This window comes from Engystomops pustulosus, chromosome 5 (genome assembly GCF_040894005.1).
Source record: "Engystomops pustulosus chromosome 5, aEngPut4.maternal, whole genome shotgun sequence".
Classification (NCBI taxonomy): Eukaryota; Metazoa; Chordata; class Amphibia; order Anura; family Leptodactylidae; genus Engystomops; species Engystomops pustulosus.
Window position 1 is genome coordinate 52,397,311 of NC_092415.1, and position 18,886 is coordinate 52,416,196.

The 18,886-nt window shown below is 39.3% G+C and overlaps 1 protein-coding gene across 3 annotated transcripts in view; it reads right to left on the minus strand.

Annotated features, from left to right (window-relative positions):
- SPIDR (scaffold protein involved in DNA repair) overlaps positions 1-18,886 on the minus strand; it is a 259,050-nt gene that overhangs the window by 234,588 nt on the left and 5,576 nt on the right. For 2 of the 3 annotated variants that reach the window (XM_072151952.1, XM_072151950.1), the window contains exons 1-5: positions 13,824-13,904; positions 13,327-13,482; positions 12,481-12,550; positions 9,829-10,008; positions 7,473-7,639 (exon numbers count right to left, since the gene is read on the minus strand). In XM_072151952.1, the coding sequence (XP_072008053.1) occupies positions 7,473-7,639; positions 9,829-10,008; positions 12,481-12,550; positions 13,327-13,482; positions 13,824-13,877 (627 nt within the window). In that variant the 5' untranslated portion in view covers positions 13,878-13,904. Of the gene's footprint in view, positions 1-7,472; positions 7,640-9,828; positions 10,009-12,480; positions 12,551-13,326; positions 13,483-13,823; positions 13,905-18,886 lie in introns of those variants that run through there. The other variant, XM_072151951.1, reaches the window with a different exon arrangement.

Consider the following 18,886-nt stretch of genomic DNA (forward strand, 5'->3'; position numbering starts at 1 on the left):
TTAGAACATCTCTGATTGATTCTGTTCACATGCTCCACACAATTTAATATTCATAATTACAGTATATTGGATCATAAATATCCACTTACAAAATGAAATGTGATATGGAAGTTAACGGTCATTTTGCAAGAGAACTTTATCGTATGCCACTGGTGAAATCTATTCTGCCAAACTTTAAGATGATTTTTGGACCAGATATTGTCTCACAGACACCAAACCGTCACTTAAAAGGCAAATAGAGGACCTTATTCTTCGCTCCATTATTTAGAAAGACTCCGAATAAAAATACAAAAATCTCTGAATTAAAAAAATCATATATCCGCATTAATTGCACTAGGAAAAAAAAAAAAAAAAAAAACTCTTCAGACTAGGCTCACACTTCAACTATTGTATATGACAGGAAAGCCAGACGTATATGCTGAGAAAATACATATACTGGCAGATGGACTATATGTCGTACACTATGTAAAAAACTGGATGGAAAAACGCAGCAAACTAGTCTTTCCATCCATCCTCAGGGAGGTTTCCAGTGATGTCACGGTCTAAATAACGATATTGACACCACTGGGGAAACATAAAAAACATTAGCAGCAGCCAATCACTGGCCGCTGCTAATGTTCCCTTCTCCTTCCACATTCAGTGTGAAGAAGGATGCGCTGGGTGACATATCCCAATACAGGCGGTCCGCTACTTAAAAACACCCGACTTACAGACAACCCGTAGTTACAAACAGACCACTGGAAATTGGTAATTTACTGTACTTTAGCCCTAGGCTACAATAAACCGCAATAACAGTTATCACAGGTATCTGTAAGGAAGTTTTATTGTTAATCCAACATTTTTAATATCAAATTGTCACAGAGACCAAAAAAAAATTGTCTGGAGCTACAATTATAAAATATTCAGTTACAACTTACATACAAATTCAACTTAAGAACAAACCTACAGAACCTATCTTATACATAACCTGGGGACTGCCTGTATATGCTAGTATAGTGGGATACATCAGTGCCCTCTGTCAAAAGAGTTGGGAATCCTCCGGATGTATCCTTATGAAGCAGGGACATAACAGCTGCCAATAAGTTCCACATTAGAAAAGATGCAGATTGTTTTTACTTTTTTGCTCATGGGATGCCCCTATATATAACAAAAGTATTATGTTGTAATGCCCCATACAATAAACTATTACAATGTTAGCAAACATAAACAAAGGGCAATAAAGATGACTTTAGGTTGCTGGCAGGTTGAGGCAATTCAGGACATTACAATGGAAGTCCATCACTGGTCATTTTTTTCTTACAAGCCTTGTATGTAGTGATACCTGCAGCACTCTACGGTTGATCATGTATCCCATAGATGTGTTTGAGCGATCAAGATTTCATACTAATGTCTGCCATATTTCATTCACCCAGGTCTGTTCATTTCATTGCAACCATTGTTATAGAGAGCAAGCCCTAAAACTTTAGATTATTTTTCCATTTTTATGGACACTTGACCATATCAGACTGTGTAATGACACATCCTTTTGACAAGGGGAATGAAAACAGTTACCAATTTATATGTCATTGTAAGAAGAATACAGTACAAGTGTCCGAGAATACAGACAAGTTACGTAGATCAAGAGAAACCTCCTCTTTACAAGTTGAAGCATCATCAGACACAATTTAGAGTAAAAGAAAAGTGCCCTGGCTGTTCAAAGAGCCTTCAATAAAATGGACATTTGTCTTAGAAGATGTACGATTTACATCTCAGCAGTAAAGTCCATGTGGAGCAGACATCATTTAAGCTTTTCATTACACAGGAGACAACTTCCAGCGAGCTCTCATGCGATGCATCAATTAGACATCTGAAACTAGTTCAGCCACGGAGCTTACACTGGGTTTCATAGACTCCAGGAAGACTTATTCTATTATCAAATAAATGGCACAGGGATTAATCTTTGGCCACGGGTTCTCTCAGAGTAGACTGTGGTATTTACAGATCAGCTTTAGGATACTGCTACTGCAGTAACCAGGTATTCACAGTTAGCCAATATTACCCATAGAAACCAAAGGATTCTGGCATTTTCTGGCATAGGTTTCATATGACTGGTTGCTGTAGGCAACAATGACATTTTACGGCACCAGTTTCTTTATTCATGAGGCCCATGTTGGACAATACACAACATTGTATAAATCTTTGCTTCATCTAAAGTAATGCTCGATGTTCAGGGGACTGCCCTTCAAGGTAGCACTGAGGCAAAGTTTCTTACATCCTGGAAAATGTATTTGCCAATTTCCTTCACAGATTTATTACAGAAACGCTTGCTACTATTGATTTATTTAAAAGGAAAACTGTCACCACATGGTTCACAAATACATCTAGTACCAAGTTTCCATAGAGCCCTATTAACTAAATGCCACCCTTCATTTTCCTCACATCCCATTAAAACCAACTTTGTTCTCTTACCTAGCATACAGCTGCAAATCAGAAGGGGTGTGGACTCTTTGGCCGAGTCCAGCATTTCCCAAGCCTCTTCTCACCATTCAACACTTCATGTCCTATAAGCTGGGTGATGTCATCTACGGTCCTTTACCCCCCAACATTTGCCAAATCTACCCCATACATGTACCTGATCACATAAAATCACAGCATGCCTACATGGAGGATGGGGAGAATTCCATGGAGGCTGCTGTGATTTCATGTGAGAGGGGGCAAAGGACCTTAGATGACATCACTCTGGTCACATGACATGAAGTGCTGATATCAGAGTTCTCTATCTCTCGCAACGTTCCAGCAAGGCAATGTGAAGTTGAACATTGGCAGACGGTCCCCAAGTTCTGGTATCAGTGATACCTGTCAATCAAGACTAGGGAGGCAGGACAGTGCAGTGAACACTGCGTATGCAGGTCTCCATTATTGCCATTGGGCTCACATCAGGTAAGCTGCACATAAAAAAAAATCAGTTTGTAAACTTAACATTGCAGCCATGGGACCATTTAGGGGTGGGGACAATGCTTTTTAATCATAGTTTTTAATGAAGTGTTTATACTGGGTGGGTTAATTTGAATGGCAACTTCCCTTTAAATGAAGCCTAAATGCTTTTGGGGGTGTCACCTGAGCTCTGGCTTTTGCACGCCCCCAAAGCACTTTTGACATTCCCCCAATCTCACGGCAGCAGTGAGTATGAGTTCTGTGCTGGCACAAAATTTCGTCAAACTGGAGGACGGTAGATTTCCTTCAACGTGACAATTTGCTGCACAGGCAGCTCATATTAGTATGCCTACTCTTCTCTCATCATATTTAGTGATGGCATTACAAAAAGGTTATGTCATCATTTACTGACAGCCTGACTGTTGGCATATGCACAGATGTAAATACATTGCAGTATTATTAAAAGGGATGTCTGGAATGACCCCATGTCCATACACTCTATGAGAAACCCTTTTTTTTTCCTAAAAGGGAAATGCTCTAAAGTTGCGGTAAATTTGAAATGAGACAACCCCTTTATAATGGCTACACTCACAGCAATGCTCTTAAGCACCTGTTATGTAAGGAATTGCAGCACAGTCACAATTCATTTGATTGGAAAAACAGTGCAACTTCATTTCATGCAGAGAACACTAAACAGGGGGAATAATGAAGAGACTATGCTCCCTTGGTTTCTTGAAATTGGTCTGAGAGATCAAATCTCTACTAATTGTAAAGTCACTGTATTGTAATCACGACATAGGAATAACCCTTTTAAGGAAAGTAGGCAAGATTTGTGGGCACTGCCAAAAATTAGAAAAACTGTTTTGGGGAAGTCTATAAACATGATGTTTGGAGCCTATGTTTGGGGTATTAGTTTGGAGGACTTGCTGAGATTTCTGCACACTGCAGGATCCCCACATACAAATTACTTTATATAATTCATGTCGATGGACAAGTCACATGTGCACTGCTTGAGCTCTGACTCCCTCTGGAGGAATAGAGAGGTATTGCAGGCATCCTTCAGTTCAAGCAAACACCGGAAACTCTACCAATGATTAACAAAATTATGAAACGCAATAAATAGTAAAAGTGGGTGAAAGGTGATGTATATGTACATGCAAAGTACATTGCTGGACTTTATGTTTAAGATATGTATCAAGCACAAGTTTTATGGCTTTTTGAACCTATATAACCAGCCAAGATTACAGGGTCATCCAAATTATCAGACTCCAGAGAGCTTAACCAGCGTTAATAGTGGGCAAAGAGGCCCGTTTGTAACCAAGAGTCATCTGTTAATCTGGTGTCCTTAAGTCAGGGACCACCTATATATACTGTACACCACCTGTATATACTGTACACCAATGACATTGCTATTATTCTGATAAATAAAGGATCTTTGTTTTCCACCACAATGTTGGGTAACATGTTTGATATCTGAAGGCTTTACAACAAGAATAAGACTTGTATGATCAGCTTTGCAGCTTGTTATTACTGTCACATCTCACGCATAGAAAGCAATACTTTTAGGTCTCACTTAATTCTTCCAATGTGGAAATAATTTTCTGTGGAAAACTAACTAATAGGAACAGGCTGTCTGCGTCACAAATATTCTAGGGAAAGCTGTGAGCTGAATCACCCTCCAATCCCATATTATGCCGATTATGGTGGAAAATATATAAGTATTAGTAAGTACATTACTTTTGATCCTCCTGAGATTCTGTGGTAGGAATCACTTTTTCTTTCTCTTTTACTATGGCTAATGTGTACTTTTGATTTCTTTTTTGACAGGAACCATAAATGTGAAACTACAGTAACCCGACTTTCCTCCAATGGTAGATGTGTCCATAAAGGGAACCTGTCAGCAAAATCATGCTGCTTTCAGTGACAGATACCCTGATTCAGTTGAATCCCATCAATCATCCGATGGTCTTCAGGAAATGATCCATAGAAGTTCTATTTTCTGCCCACAAAGTAGTTTACTTGTTCCTGTAAAGCTCAGCTTATATTACGGATCTCTCCTTAGAATACCATATGAGATGTAACAGGGTCGCTTTTGACCATTATCCATCCTACTTCAAAAATATCTTGAATAATTATTTTTTTTAGAAAGATGATAAAAATTTAAAGGTAAAATCTTCATTATTGAAATGTTCTTTCCCGATTTTGATTGCACATCACTATATAACACCACATAGCAGTTCACAGGAACTTATTACCATATCTTGTGTTGACCCAGTATACAGTGTTTTCCATAATAACCAGCGGAACACTACTGCCATCTGCTGTTACATGTATGTAGTTACAAGGAAATGTCTGCCACATGTTCTAAGGACATTAACACAGTGTTTAATGCAGTCGTCTTCTCCTATGTGAGATGCAGGGGCGCACCTGCCATGAGGCGAGTTGAGATTCTCGCCTCAGGCGGCGCGCTTCCTGCTATACTAGGGGGCGGCGTCGGGCTCCCGCCCGCCGGAATGTGTTACGGCCGGTACATCTCCCCGACCCCCCCGCACATTCCGCCGCCCATCACATCCACCCGCCCGCGGCCGGCACATGTACCTGCGCGCGGGCCGTCACTTCCCCCACAGCCCGCCCATCCATTCAACACGCGCGCGGCTGTACCTGCGCGCCCACAGAAATTTCCCCCTGTGCACCGCCCTACACTTCCCCTTGCGCGCCCGCTGACACTTCCACCCCCCGCAGCCCGCCTAGCTCATCCACCGGCCCGGCACAAGTACCACTCCCCGCCCCAGCCCAATGTCCGCGCTGGGTCCGCCCCCCCCCTTCACGCTCCGTTTTCGAACCCCCCTCGGTCCGTGTCACTGCCAACACCCCCCTCGCTCCGACATCCCCGGCAACCCCCTCCCCCCCCCCCCGCTCCGACATCCCCAGCAACCCCCTCTCCCCCCCCCCCTTCCACCAGAGGACAAAAAGAAGAAAAAAGAAAAGAAGAAAAAAGAGTAAAGGTAACTTCTATGTATGTATATGTGTGTGTATGTATAGATTTGTCTGTGTGTATTTGTATGTATATGTGTATGTATATATGTAAATATACATATATATATATATGTATGTCTGTATATTTGCTATACTGTGTATGTGTATATATATATATATATATATATATATATATATATATATATATATATATCTCTGTATGTCTGTGTGTACATTTATCGTGCCACCATTTAAAATATACTATATGGCGGCACACTGTATGTATTATATGGTATATGGCAGCACGCTGTATGTATTATATGGTATATGGGGGCACGCTGTATGTATTATATGGTATATGGCAGCACACTGTATGTATTATATGGTATATGGTGGCACACTGTATGTATTATATGGTATATGGCGGCACGCTGTACGTATTATATGGTATATGGTGGCACCCTGTATGTATTATATGGTATATGGCGGCACGCTGTACGTATTATATGGTATATGGTGGCACACTGTACGTATTATATGGTATATGGCGGCACGCTGTATTGATTTTATATTATATGGCGGATCGTTTTATGTATATTGTTCTTTGTAGTAGCTCGCTGTGTGTATTATATAGTTCAAAGAGGGAAGCTTTATGTATTTTGCATTGCTTTATTTTCACATTTTTCACATTGGGTCTGGTTCTGTATGGGTCTGGTTCTGGGTCTGGTTTACATGTATAGGGGGGGGGGGCGTTTTTCTATAGTTCGCCTCAGGCAGCAGAAAGGCTAGGTGCACCCCTGGTGAGATGTCTTAACATAACTAGGAGGATTAACAATACACTTACAGATATAAGTCCTAGTCTACACACAGTCCATACCCTACTTTAGGCAGATAACATTATTATAATAAGTAGTAGTTGCATCAAGAACAATATGGATTATGTTTTTTAGTAAGTAATCAAATAAGATCAGGGACGGGATACTATAGTCTTCCTTATCTATTCACATCTCTAATGATATCCCCAAAGTTCAAATTTTAAGCAACTTATGTGCATTGCATGAAATGTCAAAACGGAAAGCGAGATATTATAGAAACGCTTCAGTATTTAGCCCATGTTTCTTAAATCCCCAGTGGACTCTGTAGCAAAAAGAAAATTTGAAGGACCTTTTTAAACTTTGCCCTTTTATTGACAGTATACCATTGGTGTAATGTTTGGTGCTCAGAGCACTATATATCAGCATAACCCCAAAAACCCTTAACTGCTTATCCATAGCTTACATACCCCGTTGGTCACCTAGAACAAATTTTACCAAGGTAGGTACAGGACCTTAATAGGGTCACCAAAAGTGTACTTACCGTAGTCAAGATTGACCTTAGCCTGCAGGACCCATGGGTCACTAACCCAATGGCAGCAGAATTTGGGGTTTCCTGTGACGTCTTGTACTATCCCTGGTAAAATTTGCTATTACTGTCCAACCCCTTTAATTCTATAAAAATGAACATACGTTAATGATAAAACTCATGTGCAAGTAATGATTGTGTAAGATACACACAGAAGTTCCAATGCAAAAAGCAGAACTTACTTTCACAGATTGTACGTCAATAAGTCTCCTGGAGACTGACACATCATTAGACACTGAGTCAGTGTCTGAAATCTCCACCTCACTTTCAGCAGCTTCAGACGCGCTGCCTTCATGGTCACACTCCAAGTCACTGTCCTCTTGCCAGTCAGTAATCTGAGGGACATCACCTGGGAAAAACACATTATATAAAATTATAATAAAGCATTTTGCTATTTGATCATAAAATTCTACATGACAGTTTCTATTCCTTTTACCACCGTGGGCTCCAATCTAGTGGATTCTGGTATAAATAAAAACTCAATGATGTAAAAAGAGCCTTAAATGTGTTTGATTCATTTGATTGTTAAAGGAAATCTACCGATTCAAACCTTATAAAAAGTGTCACTGACTAGTATATTGTGAAGCAGCATAACACCTTCTAGTTATTGTTTCTTTCATGGTCCTGTCTGGTGGCATCATCCAGGAAATCTACTTTGAAGCAAGATGAAAAATTGGTTGTATAAATTCAAGGAGGTGGAGAGTTGCCTCCTCCTCTGTGATTGACATTGTTCATCGGACTTCAGGAGATCCGTCTAGTGATGTCCCTGGATGTAGGATCATCAATTACAGTGCAGGAGCTTTCTGAGGAAGAGAGCTTTACTTCATTGTTAAACTCTCCACCTCAATGCCTTTATACCAGTGATTTTTAACCTTTTTTGAGCCGCGGCACACTTTTTATACTTAGAGAATCCTGGGGCACACCACCAACCAAAATAGCACAAAATGACACTAAAACATATTATACAAATAGTTAATAATATAGATTCTAAATTTATTTTACTCACTCAGTGTGAAACCTGGGCCTGTTTCGATAAACACAAAAGGGATATCCTGGTAGGAATGGTGGAAAGACACACACAAAGCTCTTCCTCAACAGTTCTCAGTTTCTCCCTGTTTTTAGTATATGGTGCTGATTATTATGTGGCCCATATACTGCAAAATAAAGGGGTACAATGAGGTCAGAGTACAAGTGCCAGCTCATATAATCAGCATATGAGCTGGTACTTGTAGTACTGTAGCCTCATGACTATAGTATTTCTTATTTTACATTTCTCATTGTTATATGCAGTATACTGCTGGAGTACTAAAAGTACCAGCTCATATGCTGAGTATTCTGCCAACAGTTCATATACTCAGGCAAAAGCTCATGTAGTCAGCATTATTGGTGGGCATTACCCAGGCGGTGGGCAAATGCGAGAGTCTTTCCGCTCTCATGATGATGCGCCGGCCTCGGTGACGTCATTTTGTCGCGCAAGGTTCAAAGCTTGTGCATGTGTTATTGTACACGTCTCCTACATTGTAAGAAGCCGTGACTGCGCATCGCTGCGCATTGCCGGGAAACAAAACACAGGGGACACTATCGCTGCGCATTGCCGGGAAACAAAACACAGGGGGCATCATAGTTTGGGGAACACTGGTTGAAAATCACTGCTTTATACGACCAATTTACATCTCACTTCAAAGTTGATTTTCTGGATGCTGACACTGCACTGCGTCATGAAAGAAACACGATCTGGAAGGTGTTCAGCTGCTTGACAATAGTATGGTAGTGGTTTATTGGGTCAATTTCTGATGGCAGGTTCCCTTTAAGTTGAATTTGCATGCAAGTGAGAAAAGGTATATTTTATAATAGTAATTCCAGAAAATGGATCATTTTTGTCCCTGTGACTATTGGATTTTCAAAATTTTTTCTCCAGGGAACATGGATTATCAATAAAACTTCATGACAGACACCTTACAGATGATCATTGCAGCCGGGGACTAAAGTAAAGCATCCAGAGAGCTTCACCAGAGGTCACAGAGAGTAGAGAGGTCCATCTGCAAGATGGGTGTCCTAAAGTCAGGGACCGTCTGTATGGGGGCTGTGGTACGGCTGCAAATTGTGTGACCATAGCAATGGCCCCTATACGTTTGTGTGCAAAGGGCCTAAGTCAGAAAGGGATGACACCTAAAGCCCCCAACATGAAAACAGAGGTATTATAGTCTGAGTGGAGTAATTAAGTTCAGAGTTTTAGAGTGGAGATAGTTAGGTTTCAGAGAAATGGCAGTGCAACTCCAAAAGAGATTGTCTCAGAGTTCAGGGTATAATGAGTTCTCAGAGTGAGTGTGAGGAACTGTACCCCTAGCAGTTTCTAACATATCCCCTGTAATTGGCTGTAATTGTGAGAAAACTCCTTCTGCAAATGAACTGAAGAACAAAATACACTAGTTCAAAAACCTTTCTAGTTCAGACACTTCTGATAAATCTCCCACATTAAGTTTTATTTTTGAAGAGATTATCTCATGTCCATGGGGCCATCTCACCGGACATACTTACCTGCATTTGATCTATCATAAGAGCTATTTAAGTCTTGTGATCGGCTTGCACTTTGTGGGGAAAGATCTGAAATAGCGGGCTGCGATATTGTGTGGTTGCTGCCATCATTTGACCATTCATTATCACTTGAACTCCAAACTATATCAGCAGGATCTTTCTGACTTTCATCTGCTGAGGTTTCTGGAATAACATAGAATATACTTTTAAAGTGGTATGGAGATGTCACATTGGTCAAATCAACTAATTTTCCATAGTGAACTTAAAATATGCAGCAATATAAATTTAAGAAATTCCTTGACTATGTAAATAAAACTTTCAAGAACACTTCCCCAAAATAAACTAAGCACATTATTTCAAAAGGCAGGTTTTACCTCAATTCCAAGTACATATTCACCAACTCTGGGGGTAATTTACCATTAGGAGGCTCCTTACAAAGTTCTATGCCTCTCTTTGGAGTTCTACAGTGGTCAGATTCATTAAACCCTTGCCGCATCTGTAAGTCCTGTTGTGGGAAGGGGAGTATTAAAAGGTCCCTCACAGTTAAAGTTGTAAAAACACAGCCCACAAGAAAATGATGCAAATGTGTTTTTTTTTGTCAATATAATCACATTTGGAATTTTTCCAGCTTTCAAGTGCACGGCATGGAATATTAAATACCTTCCCTAGGAAAGACAATTAGCTGCATAGAAAACAAGCTCTTATATCTCTGTATACAGAAAAAAAAAATATTAATTTTTCGAGGGTGAGGAACAAAAAAAAAAAAAAAAAAAAGGAAAAAATTTGGTGCAAGCAAGGTCTACATCAAAGTGACTTTGCACGGTCTTATGTTCACTTAGCACAATGGACAGTCGCAAAATAGCATTTACACCACAAATGCGTCAAAAACAACAGCAAACAGACAAAAACAAACAAAAAAAATGATACATACACTATGAATTCTTGTGTTTTAAGAAGGGAGAAGAACAGTTGTTAGAGTGCCATTTTCATTACAACAATCTGATTATTTGCAGTTGTTCTACGCTCGACAATGAGCACTGTAAATATTTGGTATTCATCCAAATAAATGTTATAAGCTTTATTAGCCATTAATATCATAGTATACAAGGCCAGAAAAAGGCACAAGTCAATCAAGTACAAATCTTAAAGAATTAAAAAAATGTTTTATCCCCATAACCCATGATATTTTTTCTCTCCAGAAGACATCCAGGCCTCTCTTGAACATGTACATAGAGTCCGCCATAACAACCTCCTGCGGCAGAGAGTTCCATAGTCTCACCGCTCTTACAGTAAAGAATCAAGGTCTATACCCCCCATACCTTAATCTTGGTTGATCCATTCATATTCCTTCATTTACCCACAGATCAACAAAAACTTTATTTTGCAAAAAATATGATGTTCATGATTCAAGAACAGCAATGACTGTAGCAGAAAGATTAGAATCACATTTGGTGAGGGCTGAGGGGTACAACAGTCACTCAGTAGGAAGTGCACAGGTCCATGCTGAATGACTTCAGCACATCTGCGACCACAGGACATCACTAGTCTCACACTTCTCTGGTGTGGTTTTTGTCCACTCTTCTTCCAGTCTCTTCCATAGTTCTATGACTGGTGTGGGTTTCTTGACCATACATTGGTCACCAAGGATTTTCCAGAGGTTTTCTATTTGGGTTAGATCAGCACCCTGGGCTGGCAATTTCATTGTTTCAATGTTTTCTGTTCCAAGGAACTACTTTACACATTTTGATTTGTGACAGGGGGCATTGTCCTGCATGAAAATGGCTGGCTAATTGAGTGAACAACACAAGGAAGAAACCATGTGTTGAAGAAGGTTCTGATACACACTTGTATTCACTGTATTTCTGCTGCAGAAAGCATTCCCCAAATCATGACACTTCCTATACCACCTTTCACTGACTTCTTTACACAGTTTGGGATTAATCTTTTGTCAGTTTGTAGGCAAACATAATGTTTCCTATCAGATCCAAATAAATTAAACTTGCTTTCATCACTTAAAATACAGTCTAGAGTTTTATTTTTTTTATGATAATAAGAGATTTGGTCACTGCCGAGGGGGCCTTCAACTGGACAACCTGTTGCCAGAGGGTTTCAGTCATTTTGGAACGGCACACCATTTTTTCAAAGTCAGTGAAAACTGGAAAGTTGAGCTTGTAGTTTAAAAGGGTATGTCACATAATTAGGGAAATTAGTACCAGGTGAAAAATAATCCCCAATAACTTGCAGGGATCTGAAAGTGTTTTTTTTTTTATTTTGATCAGTTTTCTTTTACAATTATATCATTTACACTTTTATTCTGTGCTTTATAATATATACAATTTATGAAATCCGCTTAAAATACCAGTATTTTACTCATGTTAGGAAATATTCACATAGGACTTCACAATCACCTTGATATTTAGGAAAATATGTGTTGTTCTCCAATTTTGATCTCCAGTGTATACACTGGGCTACACAAAGCGGTTACCCAAGTGTCTGTGTTCTTTATAACCAGGCCTTAAGAATATCCCCAGGCATTGTTTCCTCTTTGAGATCTCAGTATGTAATTACACACAGAATTATAATCTTAGTACAATTTAGTGGCAAATGCAAAGACATTCCCTAATACTTGAGGATGTAGTTCAAGGTCTCATTTACCTTCATCAAATACAACTGAGTGGGCCAAGAGCTGAGCAGTTTTTGATTTTCTTCCAGATGACCTTGATGACTATGAAATAAAGGGAAAAAATGTAAAATGTAAAAGCAATTAAAACAGCCAATATATCAAAAGAGACTAAAAGAGAGAGGGGCAGTCTTAAACTGCACCAGATTTATCATAGTGTCTATGGATGGATGATGAAAAGTAGAAGACTTTGGCCTCTAACTTTAAACCTCCTATTATCTGGTGAATGATATAGTTTGTGTTTCAAGGACGGACCACTGTTGTGTGCCGCTAGCCCAAGTGTCTAAACACTGTAAAATAAAAACCTTTAATAAAAGGGGTATTTTATAAAGTTTTTTTTAATTTATTTTTTTTGGGGCTCAAATTCTCGTAAATAGATTGATTAACTTGCCCCAATGTTCATAATGTCATTTTACTATAGGTAAACTTTAATACCATATAGCCTGACTGTACTGCCTGACTATTGCCCACAGCAAGTGTACTGTGATAATACATTTTTTTCTTCTCCATTTTGCTTCTAATTATAAAGATTTTTATGTTCAGATGCCTCCTATAAACCCCCAAAATATGGTATTTTTACATCTTTATTTACATTATATAAATTAAACAAGTACATAAATATGTCATAAGTACTGTACTAGTTAGTGTTATGTATGTGACTTCTTGTAGCTGCTAGTAACCCTTTCCCTGTCTATAGATAATGTAGCAATTGGACGGGTTCTTATGTTGTTCACTTACTTCTTGTTTGTGAAGAAATAAACAGAGATCCAGTTACAGTATACATTAAAAACACATTAAAAAAAATCATTGCAAACAATTACCTTTTCTGCCTGACACCCATCAAATCCTTCAGCGCATCGCATCCATGCATTATTGAGGGACTGAGGCACCAAGTTGGGCTTGGTTGAGGATTTTTTACCACCGTGTTCCCTCTCATCTGGAAAAAGCGCATGTATCTTATCTGATGTTCTTTTCCCCTACAGGATCAATATTAGGTTTTAGTTGAGATGCAGATGAGCATTGGACAACAATGAATTTCACTAATAATCACATGAAACCTCCTACAAGACCCTGGATTGAATTGTCTATTAAAAAGGGAATATCAGAACTTTAAAGATGATCTATTCGCCTTCTTAATACACAGTATTTTTCAGACTACAAGACACACTATTTAGCAGAAAAAAAAATCTAAAAGTCTTTCACCTTATAGTTCACAGGTCAGGAGGACCCAGCACTGCCAGACCCTCCTGACTTCTCTCTTGCAGAGAACAGGCCCTCTGCTCTGCTCTCTCCCTGCCTGTCCCGATAGGAGAAATACCTGAATGTGACTGATCACATTCTTCATCACTGTAAGGTCCTTGAATCCTTTCATGCTGCTAGTCAGAGATGTGCAATGGGAGGAAAGTTTTCTATTACTAAATACAATAAAATACAATACTAAAATGGGGACTAGGTATGTATGAGGGCTGTGTGCATGTGAATGGATGGATGTAGCAGAGCTGTGTGTGTGTGAATGAATAGATCGATGTAGAATAGCTGTGCGTTTGTGTGGGACTGGATGGAGCAGAGTCACAGGTGTTTGTTAATGAATAGATATACCTTAGCTAAGCTATGTATGTGATTGGATGGGTGTGTGTAAGTGTATGCAGCTTATGTGTGTCTTATGTCTACCAGAGAATTTTTAATTGGTTCAAATATATTTTTGATGACTTAATAGTAGGGATTGTCCAATCCAAAAATATGGTAACTCTTTTGGTAAATAATTGGAAACTTTAAGTTAAACATATGATTTATACAGTAAGTTGTGTCATAAAGAACCGTTGGCTTGGCAATATATAGTATAGGTCATAAATGCAGCAGAACCAAAATCATGTTGAACTTGGACAATGTAATGGTCTCATACAGCAGCTGAAACACGTTAAGGCATCCTAATAATTACAAATATGAATACTGGATACTGTGTGTAATATAAATAATGACAAAAAAAAGCATATATGATGAATTTATAGCGAGTTATAATACAGGCGGTCCCCTACTTAAGGACACCCGACTTACAGACAACCCATAGTTACAGACGGACCCCTCTGCCCACTGTGACCTCTGGTGAAGCTCTCTGGATGCTTTAAAATAGTCCCAGATTGCAATAATCAGCTTAAAATTATCTGCAATGAAGCTTTATTGATAATTCTTGGTCCTATTACAGCAAAAAAATTTGAAACTCCAATTGTCACTGGGGCAAAAAAAAAAATTGTCGGGAACTACAATGATAAAATATACAGTTTCGACTTACATACAAATTCAACTTAAGAACAAACCTACAGTCCCTATCTTGTATGTAACCCGGGGACTGCCTGTATATAATTTGGTAAACATAATTATTGTATAAATACTGCAAAAGCTGGAAAATACTTTCCTCTTGGGGCATTTGATAATATGAAAGAACGATATTCACATTTCTTTTGACAACTGATCCTTTGGGAAATCAGCAACGCATTACCTACCTATCCATTTAATCTACATAAATCTAAAAAATCTCAAGCAAACACACTAGAAATTCATAATATGTTACATCACAATTGTCGGCTGTATGCCAATGAACTCTGCTGAGATAGATCCCATATGGTCAGTATCGGAAAATATGTGAATCACATAGCAAAGCCTGTAACAGCTGTCCCAAAATGGTTTGCATGTGAAGATGTTATTAAAATTTATGATGACAGCACCTTTTACATATGCTTACAGGACCCAAAAGGAACTTATAACCCAATTTATATAAAAATATACCAAGTGAAAAGCTACCATCAGCCTTTTGCTGTATATAATTTTTTTTGTTTTAATAAAAAGGTTAATGAAAAACAGGCCACCTCACCCCCAAACAATACCGCTGTGTACATTGTCCTTACAGCTTGACATAGTGTCATTAGGCGTTTGCAAAAGGGATAGAGACACAGAAGAGGCAAAGAAGAGTAGATCCTTTGGCCACATCCCGCAATGACGACCACTTAATTGTGGACAATGCCCTGTGGTACCCCCATCAACCACCAAAATAAATATCCCTAAGGGTTAACCTCAGTCATTTTCTATATGCCACAAGTAATGTTATATCCAGCCACTAGAGGTCTCAAACTCCTCTGTCTGGGGTCAATGTAAATAGCATAATGTGATTGTAGGAGATGTCCCAAATAACAAGTTGTGTATGGATTGGTAGTGTGCATGTCATAAAAGATAAAAGAAATGGGTGAAATTGTATATGTGGAGCCTTTTTTTTTTTTTTTAATAAGTACTTTTAAGATAAGAACTACAAAGCTGTCAGATCATCACTCCCCCCCCCCACAGATATTTATCTTATTGTAGTTTTGTTGTTTTGCTCTGCAAATATCGTAATACACACACAGAAATGCACTGCACACAAACACACAGCAATGCAACATCTACAGGCAGTCCCCGGGTTACGTACAAGATAGTGTCCGGAGGTTTGTTCTTAAGTTGAATTTGTATGCAAGTCGAAACTGTATATTTTATAATTGTAGATTCAGACAAAAAAAATTTTGGCCCCAGTGACAATTGGAGTTTAAACATTTTTTGCTGTAATGGGACCAAGGATTATCAATAAAGCTTCATTACAGACACCTTACAGCTGATTATTGCAGAGGTCAGAGGGGTCTGTCTGTAACTATGGGTTGTCTGTAAGTCGGATGTCCTTAAGTAGGGGACCGCCTGTACTAAGCCTGTTCTAAGGGAGAAATGCTCCGTAAATATGGATGCCAATGTTACACACCAGCTTATCATAATGATATCATAATATAGTCATGTATTGAGCCAACATATGAAAGCAGAACAGTAGAGGCTGTTCAATAGAGGCACCTACCACCCAATCTACCATGATAGGTAGATCCGTGGTGGTAGGTTTCCTTCAAGGTAGAGAATAATCTAACATCACTGGCGGATTGAAGAGCACAGTTTGGCCAATAGACTGCGATAAGAGAGGAGAAGTTGGGAGGTGCAGCATTATGCAGAGCTTTGTGCATGAGGGTGATCATTTTAAACAGTATTTGGAAGAAGACCGCAACCAGTGCAGTGACTGGCACAAACTGGAGGCATCCATGTAAAGTTTGGTCTGAAAGACAAGTCTGGCTTCTAAAGTTTAAAAAGAGTTTGGCTGCACCACAATACTGAAGTAACCGGAGCTGAGGCTACATGGCGTGGCTTCTCCACGCCCCAATAGCCTCTTTGTTCTTCCTACCGATACATCTCGAGAATGCAGCTACAAGGAGCTGCGCGTACTCGTCCGCAAGGCCGGAGCTCTGCGCATGCACAGTATCTTGGAGCCGAGATTGTCCAGCTGCTGGCCTGTGTTCTGCGCATGTGCAGAACTCCGGCTTAAGATGTATCGGTAGGAAGAACAAAGAGGCTACTGGGACGCGGAGAAGCCACGCCATGTAGCCTCAGCTCCGGCTACTCCACGCCCCAGTAGCCTCTTTACAAAATTTGCATATTACCACAATTAAAGTGGCCTTAAGGCCTATCCTCATGTTCAATAGAGGCACCTACCACTCGATCCATCTTAATAGGTAGATCCGTGATGGTAGGTTTCCTTTAATTCGTACCTCCCACTTACGTCTCCAAGACTTCTCCTGAAATGCACCAATTCTCTGTAATGGCTTACCCAGGACTATCAGATTAAAACACAACCTCCAAAGTTTCAAAAGTGATTTTGCAGCCCAACTCTTCAGGCAGCCTATATCACTTAATAACTGCATCAAGTTTTAACGCTCTCTTTACTAATCCATCCTATGTCCCATCGGTTATCCAGCAAACACCAGATATATACCAAGCTCCCTGCTCCCTTATAAAGAATGGAACATTATACAAGCTATTATAAATTTTGTGCCACCCCCTCATCCTCATAGATTGTAAGCTCTTGTGAGCAGGGCCCTCACTCCTATTGCTCCATATGACTATTTGTCCTCAGTAATGTCTTATTTTATTTGAACATTTCCCCTACAATTTGTAAAACTCTACAAAATATGATGAAGATATATAAAGATTATTGTTATTAATATTAAAAAAAATGCAATATTTGATTTTACCCTTTCACTACTTTCAACATTTAGATGCAATTCTGTTGCACAATATGTGCTGCACTGCTGCAGCCAAAGTTAATCCTTTAACCCCTTCCCGCCGCTGCCCTTTTTTGCGTTTCCATTTTTCACTCCTCACCTGCAAAAATCTATATTTTATTTTTCTGTGTAAAGAGCTGGATGAGGGCTTATTTTCTGCATAACAAATTGCACTTACTAGTGACAGTATTTAATATTCCATGCCATGTACTGGGAAGAGGGAAAAAAATTCCGAATGCAGTAAAATTTGCGCCATTTTCTTGTGGGCTTGGATTTTACTGCTTTCACTGTGATATATCTACTTCATTCCTTGGGTGGGTGCGATCATGGGGGTTTTATAATGTTTTCATCCATTTACAAAAATTAAAACCTCCTGCATAAAAAAAAAATATATATATTTTGCGGGAAGACCCGAGGCTGTCATAGCAACCTCCCTATAAAGTCACGGGGAGCTACAATCTTCATCAAGATGGTGGCGCCCATCTTTTTGAAGCCGCGGGTGTTACTGTTAAGTGTTTGCTGTGATATGCAGCAAACACTTACCGGCTATGGAGGGTGCTCAGCCCCTGAGCCCTCTCTATTCACCCGCAGCCGACGCGTAATGTAATAGTACGTTGTTATGGAGTTAAAGACTAGGGCACATTCAGTTTGTTTTCTGCTTAATAATCCATTGCTGTGTACAGGGAAGCGAGAGAAAACTAAATGTTAAATGTGGTGCAGGTGATTAAAAAACACATTTAAGTCATATTCATGTGGGACCTTTGTGCTCCAAATGACTCTTCCCTGTAATTCTCTGTTCGGTACTATCAAGAAGATAAGAATTTTATTAAGTTTCAACAGATTTAAAAAAATTAAAACCTTTTGTACAAAAATAATTTTTGCTCTTTCTCCCTATTTTAACACCAATAATTTTTCATACTTTTTATTGCTTCCATTTTGTGGACCTTTTGATAACTTTTTATTCACATATGATTTCTGCCCATTTCTGCTGCACAAACGTTTGACACCGATTTTGTTAGATGTGAACAAGGTGGGGGGGGGGGGGGGGGCAACTTCACTCAGGTGCTGATAAGGTATCCGGTAAGGACCAAGAACAATGTTTTTATCTTCTATGTCCCTATTTCGATGCAATATCATAATATTTATTTATTTTCTAATATACCGAACAAAGTTCCCACCATGTTCTTTCTTATGCGTTTAGTCTTGTATGGGTTAATGCATAATATGTAAAATTGCTGAGAGGCAGATGTGCCTCATTTTG